The sequence below is a fragment of the Oncorhynchus keta genome, chromosome 28 (assembly GCF_023373465.1).
Source record: "Oncorhynchus keta strain PuntledgeMale-10-30-2019 chromosome 28, Oket_V2, whole genome shotgun sequence".
In the NCBI taxonomy this organism is placed as follows: Eukaryota; Metazoa; Chordata; class Actinopteri; order Salmoniformes; family Salmonidae; genus Oncorhynchus; species Oncorhynchus keta.
Window position 1 is genome coordinate 79,778,665 of NC_068448.1, and position 24,254 is coordinate 79,802,918.

The window sequence follows — 24,254 nt, forward strand, 5'->3', positions numbered from 1 at the left end:
TTGAGTAGTCTACTGGGGCGAGGGGTAACCCTCTACATATTTATTAATCAGTTATCACAGCCCAACGTTCGCTTAAGAATTTTTATTTTATTTCACCTTTATTTAACCAATTCTAGACATATGCTAAATAAATTCAAATAGAAAACATATTGACCAAAATCAAACCATTACAACGTGCCTCCTCAAATTTGATTGATTTGTATGACTCCCTGATCAAATAAAGGTTCAATAAAATAAAGAAACAAAAGTTTAGCTTGTGTTAGCCACTCCGAGACGCTAGGGGGAGCTGTGTTCACCTGATGGACGGGCACATTTTGAATCAATAAGAAAAAAATGTGTTTATTTCCTGTTATAGTAAACCGTTTGAAAAACATTAGCGATGGAGGCTGATCCAAATAACAGAACATTTACAATTACAAGCACGACAGATGAAAATGTATGCTTTTCCGATGTGACAACTGTTGTTAAAAGATGGATGATTGACTTCAGTTTTGTTAGTTTGTGTCAATTCTTCAAAGAGGGCAAATTTGAAGAATTCAACCAAACGATTTCGACGCTGGAAAGTAAGTTTTGCTGGTTGAGGTTAATTTAGTTTATATGGACTAATGTAACGGGTGTGTATCGTTCTGTTTTAGCGATCATTGATGGCACCCCTCATTTAAACACCGAACAGAGACAGAAAAGGCAGATATGTGGCTTCCTCGCGCGGATAATGCACGGGAAACATTTAGGTAAGTTAACCCAGCTATATTTTAGTTTCGTTTTGTTGCCTTTCGTTTGTTTGCATTGCAGGTATCAATCAGTACTGATCTTTACGTTTAGATGTCTCGATAGCTTTATTAACTAGTATACTAATATGTCGTTGTTTGTTTATAGACGTGTCCTTCGACAGAGACGAGCGGTTGTCGCCCCTGATGTCGGCTGTCGGTGTCTGGGCGTCTCAGGAAGAGACTGTGGCGGATCTCACTCTGTTCCAGCACATCACCAATCTACTCTATGTTCAGGTGATGATTTAATGTGTTGGTTGGTTTCTGTGCTCTACATTCCTACTGTGTATACTGTCTGTCTACATGTAACAATTCATTATTATTATAGTCACACACTAACCAGACCCAGAGCCGCATCAAAAGTCTCTGAGCAGAAGGGGATTTTATATATATATATTTTTTTTTAGTGGGGCAGTTTTGTCTTTTGTAAATTCCAATGAAAAATGTTACATGCTAGCTAGCATGAGGATAAAAAGGGCAGGGTTCCAGGAAAACTATAGTATTTAAATCTTCTCTGGAGCAGTGTGGATAAATGTAACATTTGGAGTACAGTGGCATATCCCATCCCAGCATTGAGGTACGTTTTCCGTCCCATATCTAGGCAGAGTAGCCTAGTGGTTAGAGCATTGGACTAGTAACCGAAAGGTTGCAAGTTCAAATCCCAGAGCTGACAAGGTACAAAATCTGTCGTTCTGCCCTTGAACAGGCAGTTAACCCACTGTTCCTAGGCCGTCATTGAAAATAAGAATTTGTTCTTAACTGACTTGCCTTGTAAAAAATAAAACCAGTCCACGGTGTCTTAATCTAACTATATAATTGACTTCCGACCTCAATGCAGTTTAGTGTAAACCAGCGTAATCATCTGGCAACATGGACAAAATAAAACCTCATCCTTGATCGGCACTCTTATTCTGAGAGGAACAACATACATGCTGGGAAACCGGGATTTCTAGTTATTGGCTTGAATTCTGTTTACAACACTGGTGAGCTGTGCTTAACTCACTGGTCTTTCCTCCCACTGGTGAGCTGTGCTTAACTCACTGGTCTTCTCTTCCAGAGTGTTGCTGTGTGTCTTAACTCACTGGTCTTTCCTCCCACTGTGTAGCTGTGTGCTTAACTCACTGGTCTTTCCTCCCACTGGTGACTGGCTTAACTCTGGTCTTTCCTCCCACTGGTGAGCTGTGTTTAACTCACTGGTCTTTCCTCCCACTGGTGAGCTGTGCTTAACTCACTGGTCTTTCCTCCCACTGTGTTGCTGTGTTTGACTCACTGGTCTTTCCTCCCACTGGTGAGCTGTGTTTAACTCACTGGTCTTTCCTCCCACTGGTGAGCTGTGTTTAACTCACTGGTCTTTCCTCCCACTGGTGAGCTGTGTGTTTAACTCACTGGTCTTTCCTCCCACTGGTGAGCTGTGCTTAACTCACTGGTCTTTCCTCCCACTGGTGAGCTGTGTTTGACTCACTGGTCTTTCCTCCCACTGGTGAGCTGTGCTTAACTCACTGGTCTTTCCTCCCACTGGTGAGCTGTGCTTAACTCACTGGTCTTTCCTCCCACTGGTGAGCTGTGCTTAACTCACTGGTCTTTCCTCCCACTGGTGAGCTGTGCTTAACTCACTGGTCTTTCCTCCCACTGGTGAGCTGGCTTAACTCACTGGTCTTTCCTCCCACTGGTGAGCTGTGCTTAACTCACTGGTCTTTCCTCCCACTGGTGAGCTGTGCTTAACTCACTGGTCTTTCCTCCCACTGGTGAGCTGTGCTTAACTCACTGGTCTTTCCTCCCACTGGTGAGCTGTGTGTTTAACTCACTGGTCTTTCCTCCCACTGGTGAGCTGTGCTTAACTCACTGGTCTTTCCTCCCACTGGTGAGCTGTGCTTAACTCACTGGTCTTTCCTCCCCCTGGTGAGCTGTGCTTAACTCACTGGTCTTTCCTCCCACTGGTGAGCTGTGCTTAACTCACTGGTCTTTCCTCCCACTGGTGAGCTGTGCTTAACTCACTGGTCTTTCCTCCCACTGGTGAGCTGTGCTTAACTCACTGGTCTTTCCTCCCACTGGTGAGCTGTGCTTAACTCACTGGTCTTTCCTCCCACTGGTGAGCTGTGCTTAACTCACTGGTCTTTCCTCCCACTGGTGAGCTGTGTGTTTGACTCACTGGTCTTTCCTCCCACTGGTGAGCTGTGCTTAACTCACTGGTCTTTCCTCCCACTGGTGAGCTGTGCTTAACTCACTGGTCTTTCCTCCCACTGTGTTGCTGTGTGTTTGACTCACTGGTCTTTCCTCCCACTGGTGAGCTGTGTTTAACTCACTGGTCTTTCCTCCCACTGGTGAGCTGTGTTTAACTCACTGGTCTTTCCTCCCACTGTGTTGCTGTGTGTTTGACTCACTGGTCTTTCCTCCCACTGGTGAGCTGTGCTTAACTCACTGGTCTTTCCTCCCACTGGTGAGCTGTGTTTGACTCACTGGTCTTTCCTCCCACTGGTGAGCTGTGCTTAACTCACTGGTCTTTCCTCCCACTGGTGAGCTGTGCTTAACTCACTGGTCTTTCCTCCCACTGGTGAGCTGTGCTTAACTCACTGGTCTTTCCTCCCACTGGTGAGCTGTGCTTAACTCACTGGTCTTTCCTCCCACTGGTGAGCTGTGCTTAACTCACTGGTCTTTCCTCCCACTGGTGAGCTGTGCTTAACTCACTGGTCTTTCCTCCCACTGGTGAGCTGTGCTTAACTCACTGGTCTTTCCTCCCACTGGTGAGCTGTGCTTAACTCACTGGTCTTTCCTCCCACTGGTGAGCTGTGTTTGACTCACTGGTCTTTCCTCCCACTGGTGAGCTGTGCTTAACTCACTGGTCTTTCCTCCCACTGGTGAGCTGTGCTTAACTCACTGGTCTTTCCTCCCACTGGTGAGCTGTGCTTAACTCACTGGTCTTTCCTCCCACTGGTGAGCTGTGCTTAACTCACTGGTCTTTCCTCCCACTGGTGAGCTGTGCTTAACTCACTGGTCTTTCCTCCCACTGGTGAGCTGTGCTTAACTCACTGGTCTTTCCTCCCACTGGTGAGCTGTGCTTAACTCACTGGTCTTTCCTCCCACTGGTGAGCTGTGCTTAACTCACTGGTCTTTCCTCCCACTGGTGAGCTGTGCTTAACTCACTGGTCTTTCCTCCCACTGGTGAGCTGTGCTTAACTCACTGGTCTTTCCTCCCACTGGTGAGCTGTGTGTTTGACTCACTGGTCTTTCCTTTCCCACTGGTGAGCTGTGCTTAACTCACTGGTCTTTCCTCCCACTGGTGAGCTGTGCTTAACTCACTGGTCTTTCCTCCCACTGGTGAGCTGTGCTTAACTCACTGGTCTTTCCTCCCACTGGTGAGCTGTGCTTAACTCACTGGTCTTTCCTCCCACTGGTGAGCTGTGCTTAACTCACTGGTCTTTCCTCCCACTGGTGAGCTGTGCTTAACTCACTGGTCTTTCCTCCCACTGTGTTGCTGTGTGTTTGACTCACTGGTCTTTCCTCCCACTGGTGAGCTGTGCTTAACTCACTGGTCTTTCCTCCCACTGTGTAGCTGTGTGCTTAACTCACTGGTCTTTCCTCCCACTGGTGAGCTGTGCTTAACTCACTGGTCTTTCCTCCCACTGGTGAGCTGTGCTTAACTCACTGGTCTTTCCTCCCACTGGTGAGCTGTGCTTAACTCACTGGTCTTTCCTCCCACTGGTGAGCTGTGCTTAACTCACTGGTCTTTCCTCCCACTGGTGAGCTGTGCTTAACTCACTGGTCTTTCCTCCCACTGGTGAGCTGTGCTTAACTCACTGGTCTTTCCTCCCACTGGTGAGCTGTGCTTAACTCACTGGTCTTTCCTCCCACTGGTGAGCTGTGTCTCACTGGTCTTTCCTCCCACTGGTGAGCTGTGTAACTCACTGGTCTTTCCTCCCACTGGTGAGCTGTGCTTAACTCACTGGTCTTTCCTCCCACTGGTGAGCTGTGCTTAACTCACTGGTCTTTCCTCCCACTGGTGAGCTGTGCTTAACTCACTGGTCTTTCCTCCCACTGGTGAGCTGTGCTTAACTCACTGGTCTTTCCTCCCACTGGTGAGCTGTGCTTAACTCACTGGTCTTTCCTCCCACTGGTGAGCTGTGCTTAACTCACTGGTCTTTCCTCCCACTGGTGAGCTGTGCTTAACTCACTGGTCTTTCCTCCCACTGGTGAGCTGTGCTTAACTCACTGGTCTTTCCTCCCACTGGTGAGCTGTGCTTAACTCACTGGTCTTTCCTCCCACTGGTGAGCTGTGTCTCACTGGTCTTTCCTCCCACTGGTGAGCTGTCTCACTGGTCTTTCCTCCCACTGGTGAGCTGTCTCACTGGTCTTTCCCTCCCACTGGTGACTCACTGGTCTTTCCTCCCACTGGTGAGCTGTCTCACTGGTCTTTCCTCCCACTGGTGAGCTGTCTCACTGGTCTTTCCTCCCACTGGTGAGCTGTCTCACTGGTCTTTCCTCCCACTGGTGAGCTGTCTCACTGGTCTTTCCTCCCACTGGTGAGCTGTCTCACTGGTCTTTCCTCCCACTGGTGAGCTGTGTCTCACTGGTCTTTCCTCCCACTGGTGAGCTGTCTCACTGGCTGGTGAGCTGTGCTTAACTCACTGGTCTTTCCTCCCACTGGTGAGCTGTGCTTAACTCACTGGTCTTTCCTCCCACTGGTGAGCTGTGCTTAACTCACTGGTCTTTCCTCCCACTGGTGAGCTGTGCTTAACTCACTGGTCTTTCCTCCCACTGGTGAGCTGTGCTTAACTCACTGGTCTTTCCTCCCACTGGTGAGCTGTGCTTAACTCACTGGTCTTTCCTCCCACTGGTGAGCTGTGCTTAACTCACTGGTCTTTCCTCCCACTGGTGAGCTGTGCTTAACTCACTGGTCTTTCCTCCCACTGGTGAGCTGTGCTTAACTCACTGGTCTTTCCTCCCACTGGTGAGCTGTGCTTAACTCACTGGTCTTTCCTCCCACTGGTGAGCTGTGCTTAACTCACTGGTCTTTCCTCCCACTGGTGAGCTGTGTGTTTTAACTCACTGGTCTTTCCTCCCACTGGTGAGCTGTGCTTAACTCACTGGTCTTTCCTCCCACTGTGTTGCTGTGCTTAACTCACTGGTCTTTCCTCCCACTGTGTGAGCTGTGCTTAACTCACTGGTCTTTCCTCCCACTGTGTGAGCTGTGCTTAACTCACTGGTCTTTCCTCCCACTGTGTGAGCTGTGCGTTTAACTCACTGGTCTTTCCTCCCACTGTGTTGCTGTGTTTGACTCACTGGTCTTTCCTCCCACTGTGTTGCTGTGTGTTTGACTCACTGGTCTTTCCTCCCACTGTGTTGCTGTGTTTGACTCACTGGTCTTTCCTCCCACTGTGTTGCTGTGTGTTTGACTCACTGGTCTTTCCTCCCACCACTGGTCTTTCCTCCCACTGGTGAGCTGTGCTTAACTCACTGGTCTTTCCTCCCACTGGTGAGCTGTGCTTAACTCACTGGTCTTTCCTCCCACTGGTGAGCTGTGTGTTTTGACTCACTGGTCTTTCCTCCCACTGTGTTGCTGTGTGTTTGACTCACTGGTCTTTCCTCCCACTGTGTTGCTGTGTGTTTGACTCACTGGTCTTTCCTCCCACTGTGTTGCTGTGTGTTTGACTCACTGGTCTTTCCTCCCACTGTGTTGCTGTGTGTTTGACTCACTGGTCTTTCCTCCCACTGTGTAGCTGTGTGTTTGACTCACTGGTCTTTCCTCCCACTGTGTTGCTGTGTTTGACTCACTGGTCTTTCCTCCCACTGTGTGCTGTGTGTTTTGACTCACTGGTCTTTCCTCCCACTGTGTTGCTGTGTGTTTGACTCACTGGTCTTTCCTCCCACTGTGTTGCTGTGTGTTTGACTCACTGGTCTTTCCTCCCACTGTGTTGCTGTGTGTTTGACTCACTGGTCTTTCCTCCCACTGTGTTGCTGTGTGTTTGACTCACTGGTCTTTCCTCCCACTGTGTAGCTGTGTGTTTTGAATCACTGGTCTTTCCTCCCACTGTGTTGCTGTGTGTTTTGACTCACTGGTCTTTCCTCCCACTGTGTTGCTGTGTGTTTTGACTCACTGGTCTTTCCTCCCACTGTGTAGCTTTCACTGGTCTTTCCTCCCACTGTGTTGCTGTGTGTTTGACTCACTGGTCTTTCCTCCCACTGTGTTGCTGTGTGTTTGACTCACTGGTCTTTCCTCCCACTGTGTGCTGTGTGTTTGACTCACTGGTCTTTCCTCCCACTGTGTTGCTGTGTGTTTGACTCACTGGTCTTTCCTCCCACTGTGTTGCTGTGTGTTTGACTCACTGGTCTTTCCTCCCACTGTGTTGCTGTGTGTTTGACTCACTGGTCTTTCCTCCCACTGTGTTGCTGTGTGTTTGACTCACTGGTCTTCTCTTCCAGAGTGTTGCAGTGTTTGACTCACTGGTCTTTCCTCCCACTGTGTTGCTGTGTGTTTGACTCATGGTCTTCTCTTCCAGAGTGTTGCAGTGTTTAACTCACTGGTCTTTCCTCCCACTGTGTTGCTGTGTTTGACTCACTGGTCTTTCCTCCCACTGTGTTGCTGTGTGTTTGACTCACTGGTCTTTCCTCCCACTGTGTTGCTGTGTGTTTGACTCACTGGTCTTTCCTCCCACTGTGTGTTTGACTCACTGGTCTTTCCTCCCACTGTGTTGCTGTGTGTTTGACTCACTGGTCTTTCCTCCCACTGTGTTGCTGTGTGTTTGACTCACTGGTCTTTCCTCCCACTGTGTAGCTGTGTGTTTGAATCACTGGTCTTTCCTCCCACTGTGTTGCTGTGTGTTTTGACTCACTGGTCTTTCCTCCCACTGTGTTGCTGTGTGTTTTGACTCACTGGTCTTTCCTCCCACTGTGTAGCTGTGTGTTTGACTCACTGGTCTTTCCTCCCACTGTGTTGCTGTGTGTTTGACTCACTGGTCTTTCCTCCCACTGTGTTGCTGTGTGTTTGACTCACTGGTCTTTCCTCCCACTGTGTTGCTGTGTGTTTGACTCACTGGTCTTTCCTCCCACTGTGTTGCTGTGTGTTTGACTCACTGGTCTTTCCTCCCACTGTGTTGCTGTGTGTTTTCACTGGTCTCTTCCAGTGTTGCAGTGTTTGTTGGTCTTTCCTCCCACTGTGTTGCTGTGTGTTTGACTCACTGGTCTTCTCTTGGTTCTTGGTCTTTCCTCCCACTGTGTTGCTGTGTGTTTGACTCACTGGTCTTTCCTCCCACTGTGTTGCTGTGTGTTTGACTCACTGGTCTTTCCTCCCACTGTGTTGCTGTGTGTTTGACTCACTGGTCTTTCCTCCCACTGTGTTGCTGTGTGTTTGACTCACTGGTCTTTCCTCCCACTGTGTTGCTGTGTGTTTGACTCACTGGTCTTTCCTCCCACTGTGTTGCTGTGTGTTTGACTCACTGGTCTTCTCTTCCAGAGTGTTGCAGTGTTTGACTCACTGGTCTTTCCTCCCACTGTGTTGCTGTGTGTTTGACTCACTGGTCTTTCCTCCCACTGTGTTGCTGTGTGTTTGACTCACTGGTCTTTCCTCCCACTGTGTTGCTGTGTGTTTGACTCACTGGTCTTTCCTCCCACTGTGTTGCTGTGTGTTTGACTCACTGGTCTTCTCTTCCAGAGTTTGCAGTGTTTGTCTCACTGGTCTTTCCTCCCACTGTGTTGCTGTGTGTTTGACTCACTGGTCTTCTCTTCCAGAGTGTTGCAGTGTTTGACTCACTGGTCTTTCCTCCCACTGTGTTGCTGTCTGTCTTCTCTTCCAGAGCGTTTGTTTTGACTCACTGGTCTTTCCTCCCACTGTGTTGCTGTGTGTTTTGACTCACTGGTCTTCTCTTCCAGAGTGTAGCTGTGTGTTTTGACTCACTGGTCTTCTCTTCCAGAGTGTAGCTGTGTGTTTTGACGTACTGGTCTTCTCTTCCAGAGTGTCGCTGTGTGTTTTGACTCACTGGTCTTCTCTTCCAGAGTGTCGCTGTGTGTTTTGACTCACTGGTCTTCTCTTCCAGAGTGTCGCTGTGTGTTTTGACTCACTGGTCTTCTCTTCCAGAGTGTCGCTGTGTGTTTTGACTCACTGGTCTTCTCTTCCAGAGTGTCGCTGTGTGTTTTTAACTTTTTCCAGACTGTGTTTTGACTTACTGGTCTTCTCTTCCAGAGTGTCGCTGTGTGTTTTTCACTGGTCATCTCTTCCAGAGTGTCGCTGTGTGTTTTGACTCACTGGTCTTCTCTTCCAGAGTGTCGCTGTGTGTTTTGACTCACTGGTCTTCTCTTCCAGAGTGTCGCTGTGTGTTTTGACTCACTGGTCTTCTCTTCCAGAGTGTCGCTGTGTGTTTTGACTCACTGGTCTTCTCTTCCAGAGTGTCGCTGTGTGTTTGACTCACTGGTCTTCTCTTCCAGAGTGTCGCTGTGTGTTTTGACTCACTGGTCTTCTCTTCCAGAGTGTCGCTGTGTGTTTTGACTCACTGGTCTTCTCTTCCAGAGTGTCGCTGTGTGTTTTGACTCACTGGTCTTCTCTTCCAGAGTGTCGCTGTGTGTTTTGACTCACTGGTCTTCTCTTCCAGAGTGTCGCTGTGTGTCTGGAGAAAGGGAACTGCATCATGGCTTCATCAACTCTCAAATGGCTCGAGGAGGAGTGTGAAATCCCACAGGTAAGCAATGCCTCCACAGCACATATATATGACTGGGGACTTTTAAAGTACCTGTCCAGTGTTTTACGGATTTCCATGAAATAATGAATGACTATATATGAGTGGTCCCGGATCTGTGTGTGCTCTTGCCATCTCCATTGATGTCATTGTCAAGCCATTTGGAATGACGATGAGTGACAGGTAGTTGTCGTGATCGCACCAACAGAGTGGCACTCGGGCTATATTTCCCTCCCTTCGTTTCCAGAACTTGGGAATCAAGCTGTCATTGATCGTGAGTAAGAGGGACACGTACCACCCGTTCCTGCTCAACTTCAGCTGGAACCGTCTGCTGGAGAACATACAGACCTTCCTGGATCGCTTCCTGGAGAAACACCCGTCGGACTTCCTGCTCCAGGTAGGGACCTGAACCAGTGACTAGAGTTGGGTTATCCAGATGTTCATACCGTTCTTCACTCTTCTCTTTTTTGGGGGGGATTTCAGATTAGAAACACAAGGGGGCGCCAAAACAAAAGCCCATTGGTCTTCGATTATTAGAAAGCTAACATCATGAGCACAAGTAGTAGTGATTTTTACATGGAGGCTGCTAGCTAAATATGCTAGCAGACGCAAACAAAAAATAAATGAATTGCAAAGATGTACACTTACCGGTCAAACGTTTTAGAACACAGACTCATTCAAGGATTTTTCTTTCTTTATTTTTTTTACTATTTTCTACATTGTAGAATAATATCGAAGACATTAAAACTATGAAAGAGTGTGCAAAGCTGTCATCAATGTAAAGGGTGGCTATTTGAAGAACCGCAAATGTAAAATATATTTAGATTCGTTTAACACTTCTTTACCTACATGATTCCATGTGTGTTATTTCATAGTTTTAATGTCTTCACTATTATTCTACAATGTAGAATATAGTAATAAAATAAAGAAAAACCCTTGAAAGTGTAGGTGTTCTAAAACGTTTGACACTATCCATTTCTCAATTGTCGCAAATGCTTAAAAATCCTTATTTAACCTGTCTTCTCCCCTCAAACCTCACTAATTAATTAAGTGGATGTAACAGGTAAGGGATTGGGGTGGGGGGTGGGGGGTGCACTGGTGCATCAACTACAGAAGCAGGGACTAGCCTCCTGTCCTATGGGTCCTTCTGGCTCGTACAAGGCTTACATACTTACTTGGGGATAATCGGGTGCCTTTTGGGAAGTAACTCCTGTAATAGTGTTTTTATTCTGCTTGACCCCTGTGTTTCAGGCAGCCACTAAGGTGGTCAAGGCAGGCCAGGAGACGGGGAGGATTCTGAGACTCGGGAGGCGTCATATATGACCAGCCAATCTTCTGAACACTCCAAAGTGTAAGGACTGGTTCAATATGTCTTTTATCTACTATAATCTCACTATTTTATAGATCTATTGAAACATTGTTTTTAATAACCCTGCATACCAAATCCAAATTATTTGATTAGACTTATTATTTGATTTTACTGAATATTGAATGTAGTAATATTTTTTTTGTGTGTTGTCTTCATCGTAACAGTGCATTCTGTGTAATTCGGTCTTGTCGACTACGAGCGTGAATTCAAATGAAGATGCTCAACCGAAGCATTATGGGGGAAAAGACCTCAAACGGTCATTGATGTTCAGTTCAGAAATTATCTTTGAGGTGAAAGTAACGTATGCTGCTTTTTCCTATCAGGAATCAGGAGACCAGTGTTCTTATGAGGTGAGTGTTTGTAGTAAATTACTTTGAATGAATGAGGGGGGCCTCCCCTGGTTAAGGGCGCTGTACTGCAGCGCCAGCTGCGCTACCAGAGACCCTGGGTTCGTGCCCAGGCTCGGTCGTAACCGGCCGCGACCGGGAGGTCCGTGGGGCGACGCACAATTGGCCTAGCATCGTCCGGGTTTAGGGAGGGTTTGACCGGTAGGGAAATCCTTGTCTCATCGCGCACCAGCGACTCCTGTGGCGGGCCGGGCGCAGTGCGCGCTAACCAAGGTTGCCAGATGCACAGTGTTTCCTCCGACACATTGGTGCGGCTGACTTCCGGGTTGGATGCGCGCTGTGTTAAGAAGCAGTACGGCTTGGTTGGGTTGTGTATCGGAGGACGCATTACTTTTTTTGTAGCGATGAGACTAGTTAGTAGCTACTAAACAATTGGATACCATGAAATTGGGGAGAAAACGGGGTAAAATTAATAATAATAATAATAAAGAATGAACCTTGTAAAAATAAAGACTTGTTTCGGCTAATGGAGACGAGGAAGGTCACCTTCTGAAACATGGAAACTGCACTCCTGTGAATGTATACAGTATATTCTAAATGTATTCAGACTACAAACAATTACGTTACAGCCTTATTCTAAAATTGATTTAAGTTAATTGTTTTCCTCGTCAATCTATACACCTTAATGACAAAGATAAAACTCATACCAACGTATTACGACCCGTTGGAACCACCAAGACTCTTCCTAGAGCTGGCCGCCCGGCCGAACTGATCAACCGGGGAAGAAGAGCCTTGGTCAGGGAGGGGACCAAGATCCCCATGGTCATTCTGACAGAGTTCTAGAGTTCTTCTGAGTGAGAGAACCTTCCAGAAGGACAACCGTCAGCTGCAGCACTTCACCAAATCAGGCCTTTGTGGTAGTGGCAAGACGTGCCTTTTATCGAGGAGTCCATCACAGCATGCTTGGAGGCATCTAAAGATTCTCTGGTCTGATGAAACCAAGATTGAACTCTGATTGAACTCTTTGGCCTGAATGCCAAGCATCACGTCTGGAGGAAACCTGGCGCCATCCCTATGGTGAAGCACGGTGGTGGCAGCATCATGCTGTGGGGATGTTTTTCAGCAGCAGGGACTGGGAGACTAGTCAGGATCAAGGGAAAGATGAAATGAGCAAAGTACAGAGCGATCCTTGATGAAAACTTGCTTCAGAGCACTCAGGACCTCAGACTGGTGCAAAGGTTCACCTTCCAACAGGACAACGACCCTAAGCACACAGCCATGGTAACGCAGGAGTAGCTTCTGGACAAGTCTCTGAATGTCCTTGAGTGGCCCAGCCAGAGCCTGGACTTGAACCCGATCGAACATCTCTGAAGAGACCTGAAAATAGCTGTGCAGCGACGCTCCCCATCCAACCTGACAGAGCTTGAGAGGATCTGCAGAGAAGAATGGGAGAAACTCCCGAAATACAGGTGTACCAAGCTTGTAACTGTGATTAAAGGGTCTGAATGCCTTTTAAAAAATATATTTAATACATTCATTATGTATTAAATTCATTATGGGCTATTGTGATGTCATTATGGGCTATTGTGATGTCATTATGGGCTATTGTGTGTAGATTGATGAGGGGGAAAAAAACACATTTAATACATTTTAGAATAAGGCTGTTATGCAACAAAATGTGGAAAAGGTCTGTCCAAAGTTTCTGTCTTGGGGCCCATAGGGCGTTGGTCAAAAGTTGTGCTCACTCATCCTCAAGTCAAACCACTTTAGTTTTGACCAGAGGATTATGGGGGATTATGACCTTGCTATAGTCGGTCAATGTCTTCTTCCGGGGCGTCGTCGTTTATAAACTGTTGTGCTATTTCTGAGAAGACTACACACACAATGATTTATGAAGTTGACGCACACCATACATACTCGTGCTTCCTGTTTATAAATCAGACCTGTCAGAAAACGACGCGCGTGAACGAGCATCTTAACTCTGTCTGAAAACACCCATCAGGCACCTTGTTTTTTAATGGTGACAATATAACGCTCCTATTTGCTCTATACTTTACTTTGGAGGCATTGGCATTATGCCAAGATACCATATAAAGGAAATAGTTTGAAACTCAAATGTCTTTTTGGAGGTGTTGTCAGAATGTTTCCTTTTACTTTATTTGTTGTTGTTTCTGAAAGACACAAACAAATGCAAATTTGTTGTGTAGCTGTAAACAGATCGTTTTTAATTGATCTTATTTTCAGTAATGTTTGGCGTTTTTTACTTTGTCCCCGACCCCCTAAATATGCGGCCCTGCCCACAACATTCAGAAATATTGTCTACTTGAACACAATAAATAAAAAAAACTACAGTAGACCTGTTTACAATGGTAACATGTTACATTCTACTGTATGTTTATAAACAGACCCTGTCCTCTATTAGCCTATCTAATATCAAACACTTCAAATGTATATTAACAGCAAATTAAATTGTATCTTGTTTATTTGGCAACATGTTATTTTAGTTCTTTTAAAGGCTACTGTTGCCTCTTAAATGCCAGGAAGGGCGTAAAAAGAAACTGTCAGAAACTGTGCGCGTGAGAAACTGTGCGCGTGAAACTCTAAAAAACTGTGCTCAGTAGAACTGTTTACAACTGTGGTAAAACTGTTACACTTCTCGCGAGAAACTGTGCTGTTTATAAACTGTACGCACGAGAAACTGTGCTCACTATACTAGCACGGTCTAATTTGTTGGAGGATAAGCACATTTCTCATGTCTAGTTCAGTCTTTATAAACTTTTACGTGAACTCCTGTTTTGAGTTATATTTTGCAACGTTTATACGAGGCCCCCATTTACCAGGCTGTCAAACCTTATGTGAACAAAGCTGGCTTGGGGCCTTGGTCAGGAGCTAGATGTGGGGCCTGGTCAAAGGAGCTGTCTGTGGGGCCTTCAAAAGCTGGCTGTGGGGCCTTGGTCAAGAAGGAGCTGGCTGTGGGGCCTTGGTCAAAAGGAGCTGGCTTGGGGCCTGGTCAAAAGGAGCTGGCTGTGGGGCCTGGTTAGCTGGCTGTGGGGCCTGGTCTAAAAGGAGCTGGCTGTGGGCCTGGTCAAAAGGAGCTGGCTGTTGGTCAAAAGGAGATGGCTGTGGGGCCTTGGTCAAAAAGCTGGCTGTGGGGCCTTGGTCAAAAGGGCTACTTGGGCCTGGTCAAAAGGAGCTGGCTGTGGGGCCTTGGTCAAAAAGCTGGCTGTGGGGCCTTGGTCAAAAGGAGCTGGCTGTGGGGCCTGGTCAAAAGGAGCTGAACTGTGGGGCCTGGTCAAAAGGAGCTGGCTGTGGGGCCTGGTCAAAAGGAGCTGACTGTGGGGCCCGGTCAAAAGGAGCTGGCTGTGGGGCCTTGGTCAAAAGGAGCTGGCTGTGGGGCCCGGTCAAAAGGAGCTGGCTGTGGGGGCCCGGTCAAGGAGCTGGCTGTGGGGCCTTGGTCAAAAGGAGCTGGCTGTATTTCAAAAGGAGCTGGCTGTGGGGCCTTGGTCAAAAGGAGCTGGCTGTTTTTTTAAATGGAGATGGCTGTGGGGCCTTGGTCAAAAGGAGATGGCTGTGGGGCCTTGGTCAAAAGGAGCTGGCTGTGGGGCCTTGGTCAAAAGGAGCTGGCTGTGGGGCCTTGGTCAAAAGGAGATGGCTGTGGGGCCTTGGTCAAAAGGAGATGGCTGTGGGGCCTTGGTCAAAAGGAGATGGCTGTGGGGCCTGGTCAAAAGGAGATGGCTGTGGGGCCTTGGTCAAAAGGAGATGGCTGTGGGGCCTTGGTCAAAAGGAGATGGCTGTGGGGCCTTGGTCAAAAGGAGATGGCTGTGGGGCCTTGGTCAAAGGAGATGGCTGTGGGGCCTTGGTCAAAAGGAGATGGCTGTGGGGCCTTGGTCAAAAGGAGATGGCTGTGGGGCCTTGGTCAAAGGAGATGGCTGTGGGGCCTTGGTCAAAAGGAGATGGCTGTGGGGCCTTGGTCAAAAGGAGATGGCTTTTCAAAAGGAGATGGCTGTGGGGCCTTGGTCAAAAGGAGATGGCTGTGGGGCCTTGGTCAAAAGGAGATGGCTGTGGGGCCTTGGTCAAAAGGAGATGGCTGTGGGGCCTTGGTCAAAAGGAGATGGCTGTGGGGCCTTGGTCAAAGGAGATGGCTGTGGGGCCTTGGTCAAAAGGAGATGGCTGTGGGGCCTTGGTCAAAAGGAGATGGCTGTGGGGCCTTGGTCAAAAGGAGATGGCTGTGGGGCCTTGGTCAAAAGGAGATGGCTGTGGGGCCTTGGTCAAAAGGAGATGGCTGTGGGGCCTTGGTCAAAAGGAGATGGCTGTGGGGCCTTGGTCAAAGGAGATGGCTGTGGGGCCTTGGTCAAAAGGAGATGGCTGTGGGGCCTTGGTCAAAAGGAGATGGCTGTGGGGCCTTGGTCAAAAGGAGATGGCTGTGGGGCCTTGGTCAAAAGGAGATGGCTGTGGGGCCTTGGTCAAAAGGAGATGGCTGTGGGGCCTTGGTCAAAGGAGATGGCTGTGGGGCCTTGGTCAAAAGGAGATGGCTGTGGGGCCTTGGTCAAAAGGAGATGGCTGTGGGGCCTTGGTCAAAAGGAGATGGCTGTGGGGCCTTGGTCAAAAGGAGATGGCTGTGGGGCCTTGGTCAAAGGAGATGGCTGTGGGGCCTTGGTCAAAAGGAGATGGCTGTGGGGCCTTGGTCAAAAGGAGATGGCTGTGGGGCCTTGGTCAAAAGGAGATGGCTGTGGGGCCTTGGTCAAAAGGAGATGGCTGTGGGGCCTTGGTCAAAAGGAGATGGCTGTGGGGCCTTGGTCAAAAGGAGATGGCTGTGGGGCCTTGGTCAAAAGGAGATGGCTGTGGGGCCTTGGTCAAAGGAGATGGCTGTGGGGCCTTGGTCAAAAGGAGATGGCTGTGGGGCCTTGGTCAAAAGGAGATGGCTGTGGGGCCTTGGTCAAAAGGAGATGGCTGTGGGGCCTTGGTCAAAAGGAGATGGCTGTGGGGCCTTGGTCAAAAGGAGATGGCTGTGGGGCCTTGGTCAAAAGGAGATGGCTGTGGGGCCTTGGTCAAAAGGAGATGGCTGTGGGGCCTTGGTCAAAAGGAGATGGCTGTGGGGCCTTGGTCAAAAGGAGATGGCTGTGGGGCCTTGGTCAAAAGGAGATGGCTGTGGGGCCTTGGTCAAAAGGAGATGGCTGTGGGGCCTTGGTCAAAAGGAGATGGCTGTGGGGCCTTGGTCAAAAGGAGATGGCTGTGGGGCCTTGGTCAAAAGGAGATGGCTGTGGGGCCTTGGTCAAAAGGAGATGGCTGTGGGGCCTTGGTCAAAAGGAGATGGCTGTGGGGCCTTGGTCAAAAGGAGATGGCTGTGGGGCCTTGGTCAAAAAGGAGATGGCTGTGGGGCCTTGGTCAAAAGGAGATGGCTGTGGGGCCTTGGTCAAAGGAGATGGCTGTGGGGCCTTGGTCAAAAAGGAGATGGCTGTGGGGCCTTGGTCAAAAGGAGATGGCTGTGGGGCCTTGGTCAAAAGGAGATGGCTGTGGGGCCTTGGTCAAAAGGAGATGGCTGTGGGGCCTTGGTCAAAAGGAGATGGCTGTGGGGCCTTGGTCAAAAGGAGATGGCTGTGGGGCCTTGGTCAAAAGGAGATGGCTGTGGGGCCTTGGTCAAAAGGAGATGGCTGTGGGGCCTTGGTCAAAAGGAGATGGCTGTGGGGCCTTGGTCAAAAGGAGATGGCTGTGGGGCCTTGGTCAAAAGGAGATGGCTGTGGGGCCTTGGTCAAAAGGAGATGGCTGTGGGGCCTTGGTCAAAAGGAGATGGCTGTGGGGCCTTGGTCAAAAGGAGATGGCTGTGGGGCCTTGGTCAAAAGGAGATGGCTGTGGGGCCTTGGTCAAAGGAGATGGCTGTGGGGCCTTGGTCAAAAGGAGATGGCTGTGGGGCCTTGGTCAAAAGGAGATGGCTGTGGGGCCTTGGTCAAAAGGAGATGGCTGTGGGGCCTTGGTCAAAAGGAGATGGCTGTGGGGCCTTGGTCAAAAGGAGATGGCTGTGGGGCCTTGGTCAAAAGGAGATGGCTGTGGGGCCTTGGTCAAAGGAGATGGCTGTGGGGCCTTGGTCAAAAGGAGATGGCTGTGGGGCCTTGGTCAAAAGGAGATGGCTGTGGGGCCTTGGTCAAAAGGAGATGGCTGTGGGGCCTTGGTCAAAAGGAGATGGCTGTGGGGCCTTGGTCAAAGGAGATGGCTGTGGGGCCTTGGTCAAAAGGAGATGGCTGTGGGGCCTTGGTCAAAAGGAGATGGCTGTGGGGCCTTGGTCAAAAAGGAGATGGCTGTGGGGCCTTGGTCAAAAGGAGATGGCTGTGGGGCCTTGGTCAAAAGGAGATGGCTGTGGGGCCTTGGTCAAAAGGAGATGGCTGTGGGGCCTTGGTCAAAAGGAGATGGCTGTGGGGCCTTGGTCAAAAGGAGATGGCTGTGGGGCCTTGGTCAAAAGGAGATGGCTGTGGGGCCTTGGTCAAAAGGAGATGGCTGTGGGGCCTTGGTCAAAAGGAGATGGCTGTGGGGCCTTGGTCAAAAGGAGATGGCTGTGGGGCCTTGGTCAAAAGGAGATGGCTGTGGGGCCTTGGTCAAAAGGAGATGGCTGTGGGGCCTTGGTCAAAAGGAGATGGCTGTGGGGCCTTGGTCAAAGGAGATGGCTGTGGGGCCTTGGTCAAAAGGAGATGGCTGTGGGGCCTTGGTCAAGGAGATGGCTGTGGGGCCTTGGTCAAAAGGAGATGGCTGTGGGGCCTTGGTCAAAAGGAGATGGCTGTGGGGCCTTGGTCAAAAGGAGATGGCTGTGGGGCCTTGGTCAAAAGGAGATGGCTGTGGGGCCTTGGTCAAAGGAGATGGCTGTGGGGCCTTGGTCAAAAGGAGATGGCTGTGGGGCCTTGGTCAAAAGGAGATGGCTGTGGGGCCTTGGTCAAAAGGAGATGGCTGTGGGGCCTTGGTCAAAAGGAGATGGCTGTGGGGCCTTGGTCAAAAGGAGATGGCTGTGGGGCCTTGGTCAAAAGGAGATGGCTGTGGGGCCTTGGTCAAAAAGGAGATGGCTGTGGGGCCTTGGTCAAAAGGAGATGGCTGTGGGGCCTTGGTCAAAAGGAGATGGCTGTGGGGCCTTGGTCAAAAGGAGATGGCTGTGGGGCCTTGGTCAAAAGGAGATGGCTGTGGGGCCTTGGTCAAAAGGAGATGGCTGTGGGGCCTTGGTCAAAAGGAGATGGCTGTGGGGCCTTGGTCAAAAGGAGCTGGCTGTGGGCCCTGGTCAAAAGGAGCTGGCTGTGGGGCCTTGGTCAAAAGGAGCTGGCTGTGGGGCCTTGGTCAAAAGGAGCTGGCTGTGGGGCCTTGGTCAAAAGGAGCTGGCTGTGGGGCCTTGGTCAAAAGGAGCTGGCTGTGGGGCCTTGGTCAAAAGGAGCTGGCTGTGGGGCCTTGGTCAAAAGGAGCTGGCTGTGGGGCCTTGGTCAAAAGGAGCTGGCTGTGGGGCCTTGTTCAAAAGGAGCTGGCTGTGGGGCCTTGGTCAAAAGGAGCTGGCTGTGGGGCCTTGGTCAAAAGGAGCTGGCTGTGGGGCCTTGGTCAAAAGGAGCTGGCTGTGGGGCCTTGGTCAAAAGGAGCTGGCTGTGGGGCCTTGGTCAAAAGGAGCTGGCTGTGGGGCCTTGGTCAAAAGGAGCTGGCTGTGGGGCCTTGGTCAAAAGGAGATGGCTGTGGGGCCTTGGTCAAAAGGAGATGGCTGTGGGGCCTTGGTCAAAAGGAGATGGCTGTGGGGCCTTGGTCAAAAGGAGATGGCTGTGGGGCCTTGGTCAAAAGGAGATGGCTGTGGGGCCTTGGTCAAAAGGAGATGGCTGTGGGGCCTTGGTCAAAAGGAGATGGCTGTGGGGCCTTGGTCAAAAGGAGATGGCTGTGGGGCCTTGGTCAAAAGGAGATGGCTGTGGGGCCTTGGTCAAAAGGAGCTGGCTGTGGGGCCCTGGTCAAAAGGAAGCTGGCTGTGGGGCCTTGGTCAAAAGGAGCTGGCTGTGGGGCCTTGGTCAAAAGGAGCTGGCTGTGGGGCCTGGTCAAAAGGAGCTGGCGGTGGGGCCTGGTCAAAGGAGCTGGCTGTGGGGCCTTGGTCAAAAGGAGCTGGGTGTGGGGCCTTGGTCAAAAGGAGCTGGCTGTGGCGGCCCGGTCAAAAGAAGCTGGCTGTGGGGCCTTGGTCAAAAGGAGCTGGCTGTGGGGCCTGGTCAAAAGGAGCTGGCTGTGGGGCCTGGTCAAAAGGAGCTGGCTGTGGGGCCCTGGTCAAAAGGAGCTGGCTGTGGGGCCTTGGTCAAAAGGAGCTGGCTGTGGGGCCTTGGTCAAAAGGAGCTGGCTGTGGGGCCTTGGTCAAAAGGAGCTGGCTGTGGGGCCTGGTCAAAAGGAGCTGGCTGCATAAGGAAATAGGGTGCCATTTAGGAAGCATCATTTAGGAAGCATCATTCATTGTCTAATGATATATTGCATTTCTCCTCAGACCCAAGAAGAAGCTGCTGTCAACAAGGAATATTCATCCCTGGAAACCAGAGTCTGGCAAGAAGCCTGCACTCACTGTTATGAGAAGAGCGGGTATGGTCTTCCACTCTCTGTCTCTCTGCCAGGACGTACCGTGTATTTAAGATCTTGGGTGGTTTTTAATGCTCTTTGTTCTGTCACAGTAATTCTCGTATTGCTCTTGAGAAAGAATATGGTTGTAATGCCAAGTAGAAGAACTAGCCACAATGTTGTCCATGTAAAATGTACAATCTATTTATCATGCTGTTTGTCTCTGTAAAGTTGCCTCTCTCTCTCTCTCTGTTTGTCCCTGTAAAGTTCTCTCTCTCTCTTGCTGTTTGTCCCTGTAAAGTTCTCTCTCTCTCGCTGTTTGTCCCTGTAAAGTTCTCTCTCTCTCGCTGTTTGTCCCTGTAAAGTTCTCTCTCTCTCGCTGTTTGTCCCTGTAAAGTTCTCTCTCTCTCTCGCTGTTTGTCCCTGTAAAGTTCTCTCTCTCTCTCGCTGTTTGTCCCTGTAATGTTCTCTCTCTCTTGCTGTTTGTCCCTGTAATGTTCTCTCTCTCTCGCTGTTTGTCCCTGTAATGTTCTCTCTCTCTCGCTGTTTGTCCCTGTAAAGTTCTCTCTCTCTCTCGCTGTTTGTCCCTGTAAAGTTCTCTCTCTCTCTCGCTGTTTGTCCCTGTAAAGTTCTCTCTCTCTCTCGCTGTTTGTCCCTGTAAAGTTCTCTCTCTCTCGCTGTTTGTCCCTGTAATGTTCTCTCTCTCTCGCTGTTTGTCCATGTAAAGTTCTCTCTCTCTCGCTGTTTGTCCCTGTAAAGTTCTCTCTCTCTCTCTCTCGCTGTTTGTCCATGTAAAGTTCTCTCTCTCTCTCTCGCTGTTTGTCCATGTAAAGTTCTCTCTCTCTCTCTCGCTGTTTGTCCATGTAAAGTTCTCTCTCTCTCTCTCTCTGTTTGTCCATGTAAAGTTCTCTCTCTCTCTCGCTGTTTGTCCATGTAAAGTTCTCTCTCTCTCTCTCGCTGTTTGTCCATGTAAAGTTCTCTCTCTCTCTCTCGCTGTTTGTCCATGTAAAGTTCTCTCTCTCTCTGTTTGTCCATGTAAGTTCTCTCTCTCTCTCTCTCTGTTTGTCCCTGTAAGTTCTCTCTCTCTCTCTCTGTTTGTCCCTGTAAAGTTCTCTCTCTCTCGCTGTTTGTCCATGTACAGTTCTCTCTCTCTCGCTGTTTGTCCATGTAAAGTTCTCTCTCTCTCTCGCTGTTTGTCCCTGTAAAGTTCTCTCTCTCTCGCTGTTTGTCCCTGTAAAGTTCTCTCTCTCTCTCTCTCTCTCTCTCTCTCTCTCTCTCTCTCTCTCTCTCTGTTTGTCCCTGTAAAGTTCTCTCTCTCTCTCTGTAAAGTAGAGTTTAAATGCTCATGTTCTGTAATAGTTACACAATGTATATTTACTATCTATCCAGATGTAATATGTATTATATTACTTCATTCTTGTCATAACTGGGGGACAAAAATGGCATGAATGTGAAGTGTATAAAAGACGAAAACACGTTTATTTTTGTCCTCTGAAGGGAGGATGGACCCAAAAATAGCCCATAAAAAGAGAAGTTGACTCTCTCTCTCTCTCTTTGTCTCTCTCTCTGTGTCTCTCTCTCTCATATGCTGTTTGTCCATGCAGTGTCGACGAGGTTGACCTCCCGAAGAGCCTCGTCTGAGACGACCCTGAACACCACGACTCTTAGCAACACAACTCTGAACACCAATAGAACTAGGAAGAATCATGGCGTAGGTCATCTAGAGCGCTGTTTCCCTGATGGGGGCCATTTCTCCAATTAAATGTTCCAAAAATATATGTATACAAGTTTTTATATATATTTATATTATTTATATTATATATTTATATTATATATATTTATATTATATATTTATATTATTTATATATTATTATTTATATTATGTATTTATATTTATATTTATATTATATATTTATATTAATTATATTATATATATTATATTATTTATATTATATAATAAAATTATTTATATTCTATATTAATATTATATATATATATTATTTATATTATATATTTATATTATATATATATTTATATTAATTATATTATATATATATATATTATTTATATTATATATATTATTTATATATATATATATATAAAACTTGTATACATATATTTAGTTCTGATGGCGTACAACAGTTGAATTAAGCTCATGAGGCGTTTAGAAGTTATATTCTTCAAGTATCAAAGGCTATTGTTCTTTTTGTTAAAATTCCAAAATGGATGTACCAACCCTCAGATTGCCCCTTTTTCTCCCCCGTGTAGAGGTGGCCGTGGGATCTGGACTTGGCACTGAAGGCGGGAGTGAAGCGCCACGGGGAGGGGAAATGGTCGCGTATCCTCCAAGAACACGACTTCCAGGGTCGCACGGGGGTTCAACTCAAGGACCGTTGGAGGGTCCTCAAGAGGGCGCATAAAGTCAACTCCTCCTGAGGCCCGTGTCTCACATAGTATCTTATTCACTAGGAAGTGCACTACTTTTGACCAGAGCCCTATGAGACCTCCTGAATAGGGGGGTGGGGGGGGGGGGTGCAGATTGGGACGTGACCTTCGGGGACTAAGTTTAAGTCCGTTTGTGGATTCTGGGGTTTATATACGGTGCTCTACTGTTAGTGATCTTGCCTAGTTTTAATAAATAGTGTTATAGTTCAAGCTCCTTGGTTTTCTCTTCTTTTAGCTCTGTTTTTAAACTAGTGTATTAGTACCGCTCACTGTACAGTTTTATATAAGGGATTGTAAATAGGTTATGCTTTTCGTGTGTGTGTGTGTGTGTGTGTGTGTGTGTGTGTGTGGTGTGTGTGTGTGTGTGTGTGTGAGTAAGTTTAACTAAGGCTGTCTCCAGCGGATTGAATCACAATGTCCCATTTGAGTGGAAATATGCCTGCGTTTACCATGACACTCCATAAACAAACACGAGAACGTTTAAAAAAAAGCTGCATTGTGTTCAACCTGAAACTGGATTGAATCCCGGCCTTTCTTAACACAAGGCTTCAATGCCATTAACCGGTAACCACCAGTAGATGATATTACTACCAGGAACCAGCAGAGGGAGCTATATCTTTCTGTGGACAATAGCAGCTTAACTTGTATTTCAACTTTTAGTTTTTTACAAAACCATTTATCCATTTAAACCATTTATCCTTCTAGTTATCAATGGCTAAAGAAACAACGATTAGAACAAATTGTTCAATATAAATGGAAAAATTGGTCAAACATGAATAAAAATGTCTTGTGTTTATTTTATATATTTCACAGTGTATTTATTTCTGCAATAGGGACAATACAAAAGCACAATTGTGTTATTGTAAAGTAGTCATCTCTCACTTTGGAACGTCATATCTTGTCTGTACACAGGAAGGAGATACTCAAATGTGTTCTTAAAATATTCTGTTAAATAAAGATCACTTTGATTTGGTGTGTGATTATTAATGTTTTTGATGTTTAAGTACAAATATAGCTTGTTGAAGCTTGTCTGAAAAGTCACCCTATTCCCTACAGAGTGCACAACTTTTGATCAGAGCTCAAAGGGCCCGAGTCTCACCTGGCCAGCCTTCCTTAAAAAAAAAACCTGTCTGGTTCACTAGAGCCACTGTGAGAAGGTTTCTGAGGCTTATATATATATATATAAAAAGAAATACGATTTCCCGATTAGCCTACATATCTGATTAATCTACTGTGTTGTTAGGGGTGTGACAACCTTACTATACTCGTAATCGTACACGGAAATTGTCAGTTGATACTCGGGATTGGGAAAAAAACGTGTTTTTTATGCCTAAGTAGATAGCCATCTCGCTGCAGGTTTAAAGTCACAAAAAGTTGCAGATTAGGAGCAGCGTGGCAGATACATTTGGTATTTTATTAGGATCCCCATTAGCTGTTGCAAAAGCAGCAGCTACTCTTCCTGGGGTTCCACACAGAACTCAGAACATCAATAGACAAGAACAGCTCAAGGACAGACCTACATACACTGCTGTTCAAAAGTTTGGGGTCACTTAGAAATGTCTTTGTTTTTGAAAGAAACCCCCCCAAAATTGTCCATTAAAATAACATCAAATCGATCAGAAATACAGTGTAGACATTGTTAATGTTGTAAATGACTATTGTAGTTGGAAACGGCTGATTTTTAATGGAATATCTATATAGGCGAACAGAGGCCCATTATCAGCAACCATCACCCCTGTGTTCCAGTGGCATGTTGTGTTAGCTAATCCAAGTTTATAATTTTAAAAAGCTGATGTATCATTTGAAAACCCTTTTGCAATTATGTTAGCACAGCTGAAAACTGTTGTTCTGATTAAAGAAGCAATAAAACTGGCCTTTAGACTAGTTGAGTATCTGGAGCATCAGCATTTGTGGGTTCGATTACAGGCTCAAAACGGCCACAAACAAGGAACTTTCTTCTGGAACTTGTCAGTCTATTCTTGTTCTGAGAAATGAAGGCTATTCCATGTGAGAAATTGCCAAGAGACTGAAGATCTCGTACAACGCTGTGTACTCCCTTCACAGAACAGCGCAAACTGGAATGAGAGGATCTGCAGAGAACAATGGGAGAAATTTCCCAAATACA

The 24,254-nt window shown here is 47.8% G+C and overlaps 1 protein-coding gene across 1 annotated transcript; it reads left to right on the top strand.

Moving 5' to 3' along the window:
* The first annotated feature begins 329 nt into the window (after positions 1 to 329).
* Positions 330 to 23,102, top strand: terf1 (telomeric repeat binding factor (NIMA-interacting) 1). Its single transcript, XM_052484131.1, is given in 11 exon segments — positions 330 to 563; positions 636 to 731; positions 877 to 1,004; positions 9,347 to 9,433; positions 9,678 to 9,827; positions 10,682 to 10,753; positions 10,756 to 10,781; positions 11,123 to 11,149; positions 19,617 to 19,708; positions 21,289 to 21,395; positions 21,953 to 23,102. Coding segments are annotated over 11 exon segments (1,137 nt in total). The 5' UTR covers positions 330 to 379; the 3' UTR covers positions 22,121 to 23,102.
* The last annotated feature ends 1,152 nt before the right edge of the window (positions 23,103 to 24,254 follow it).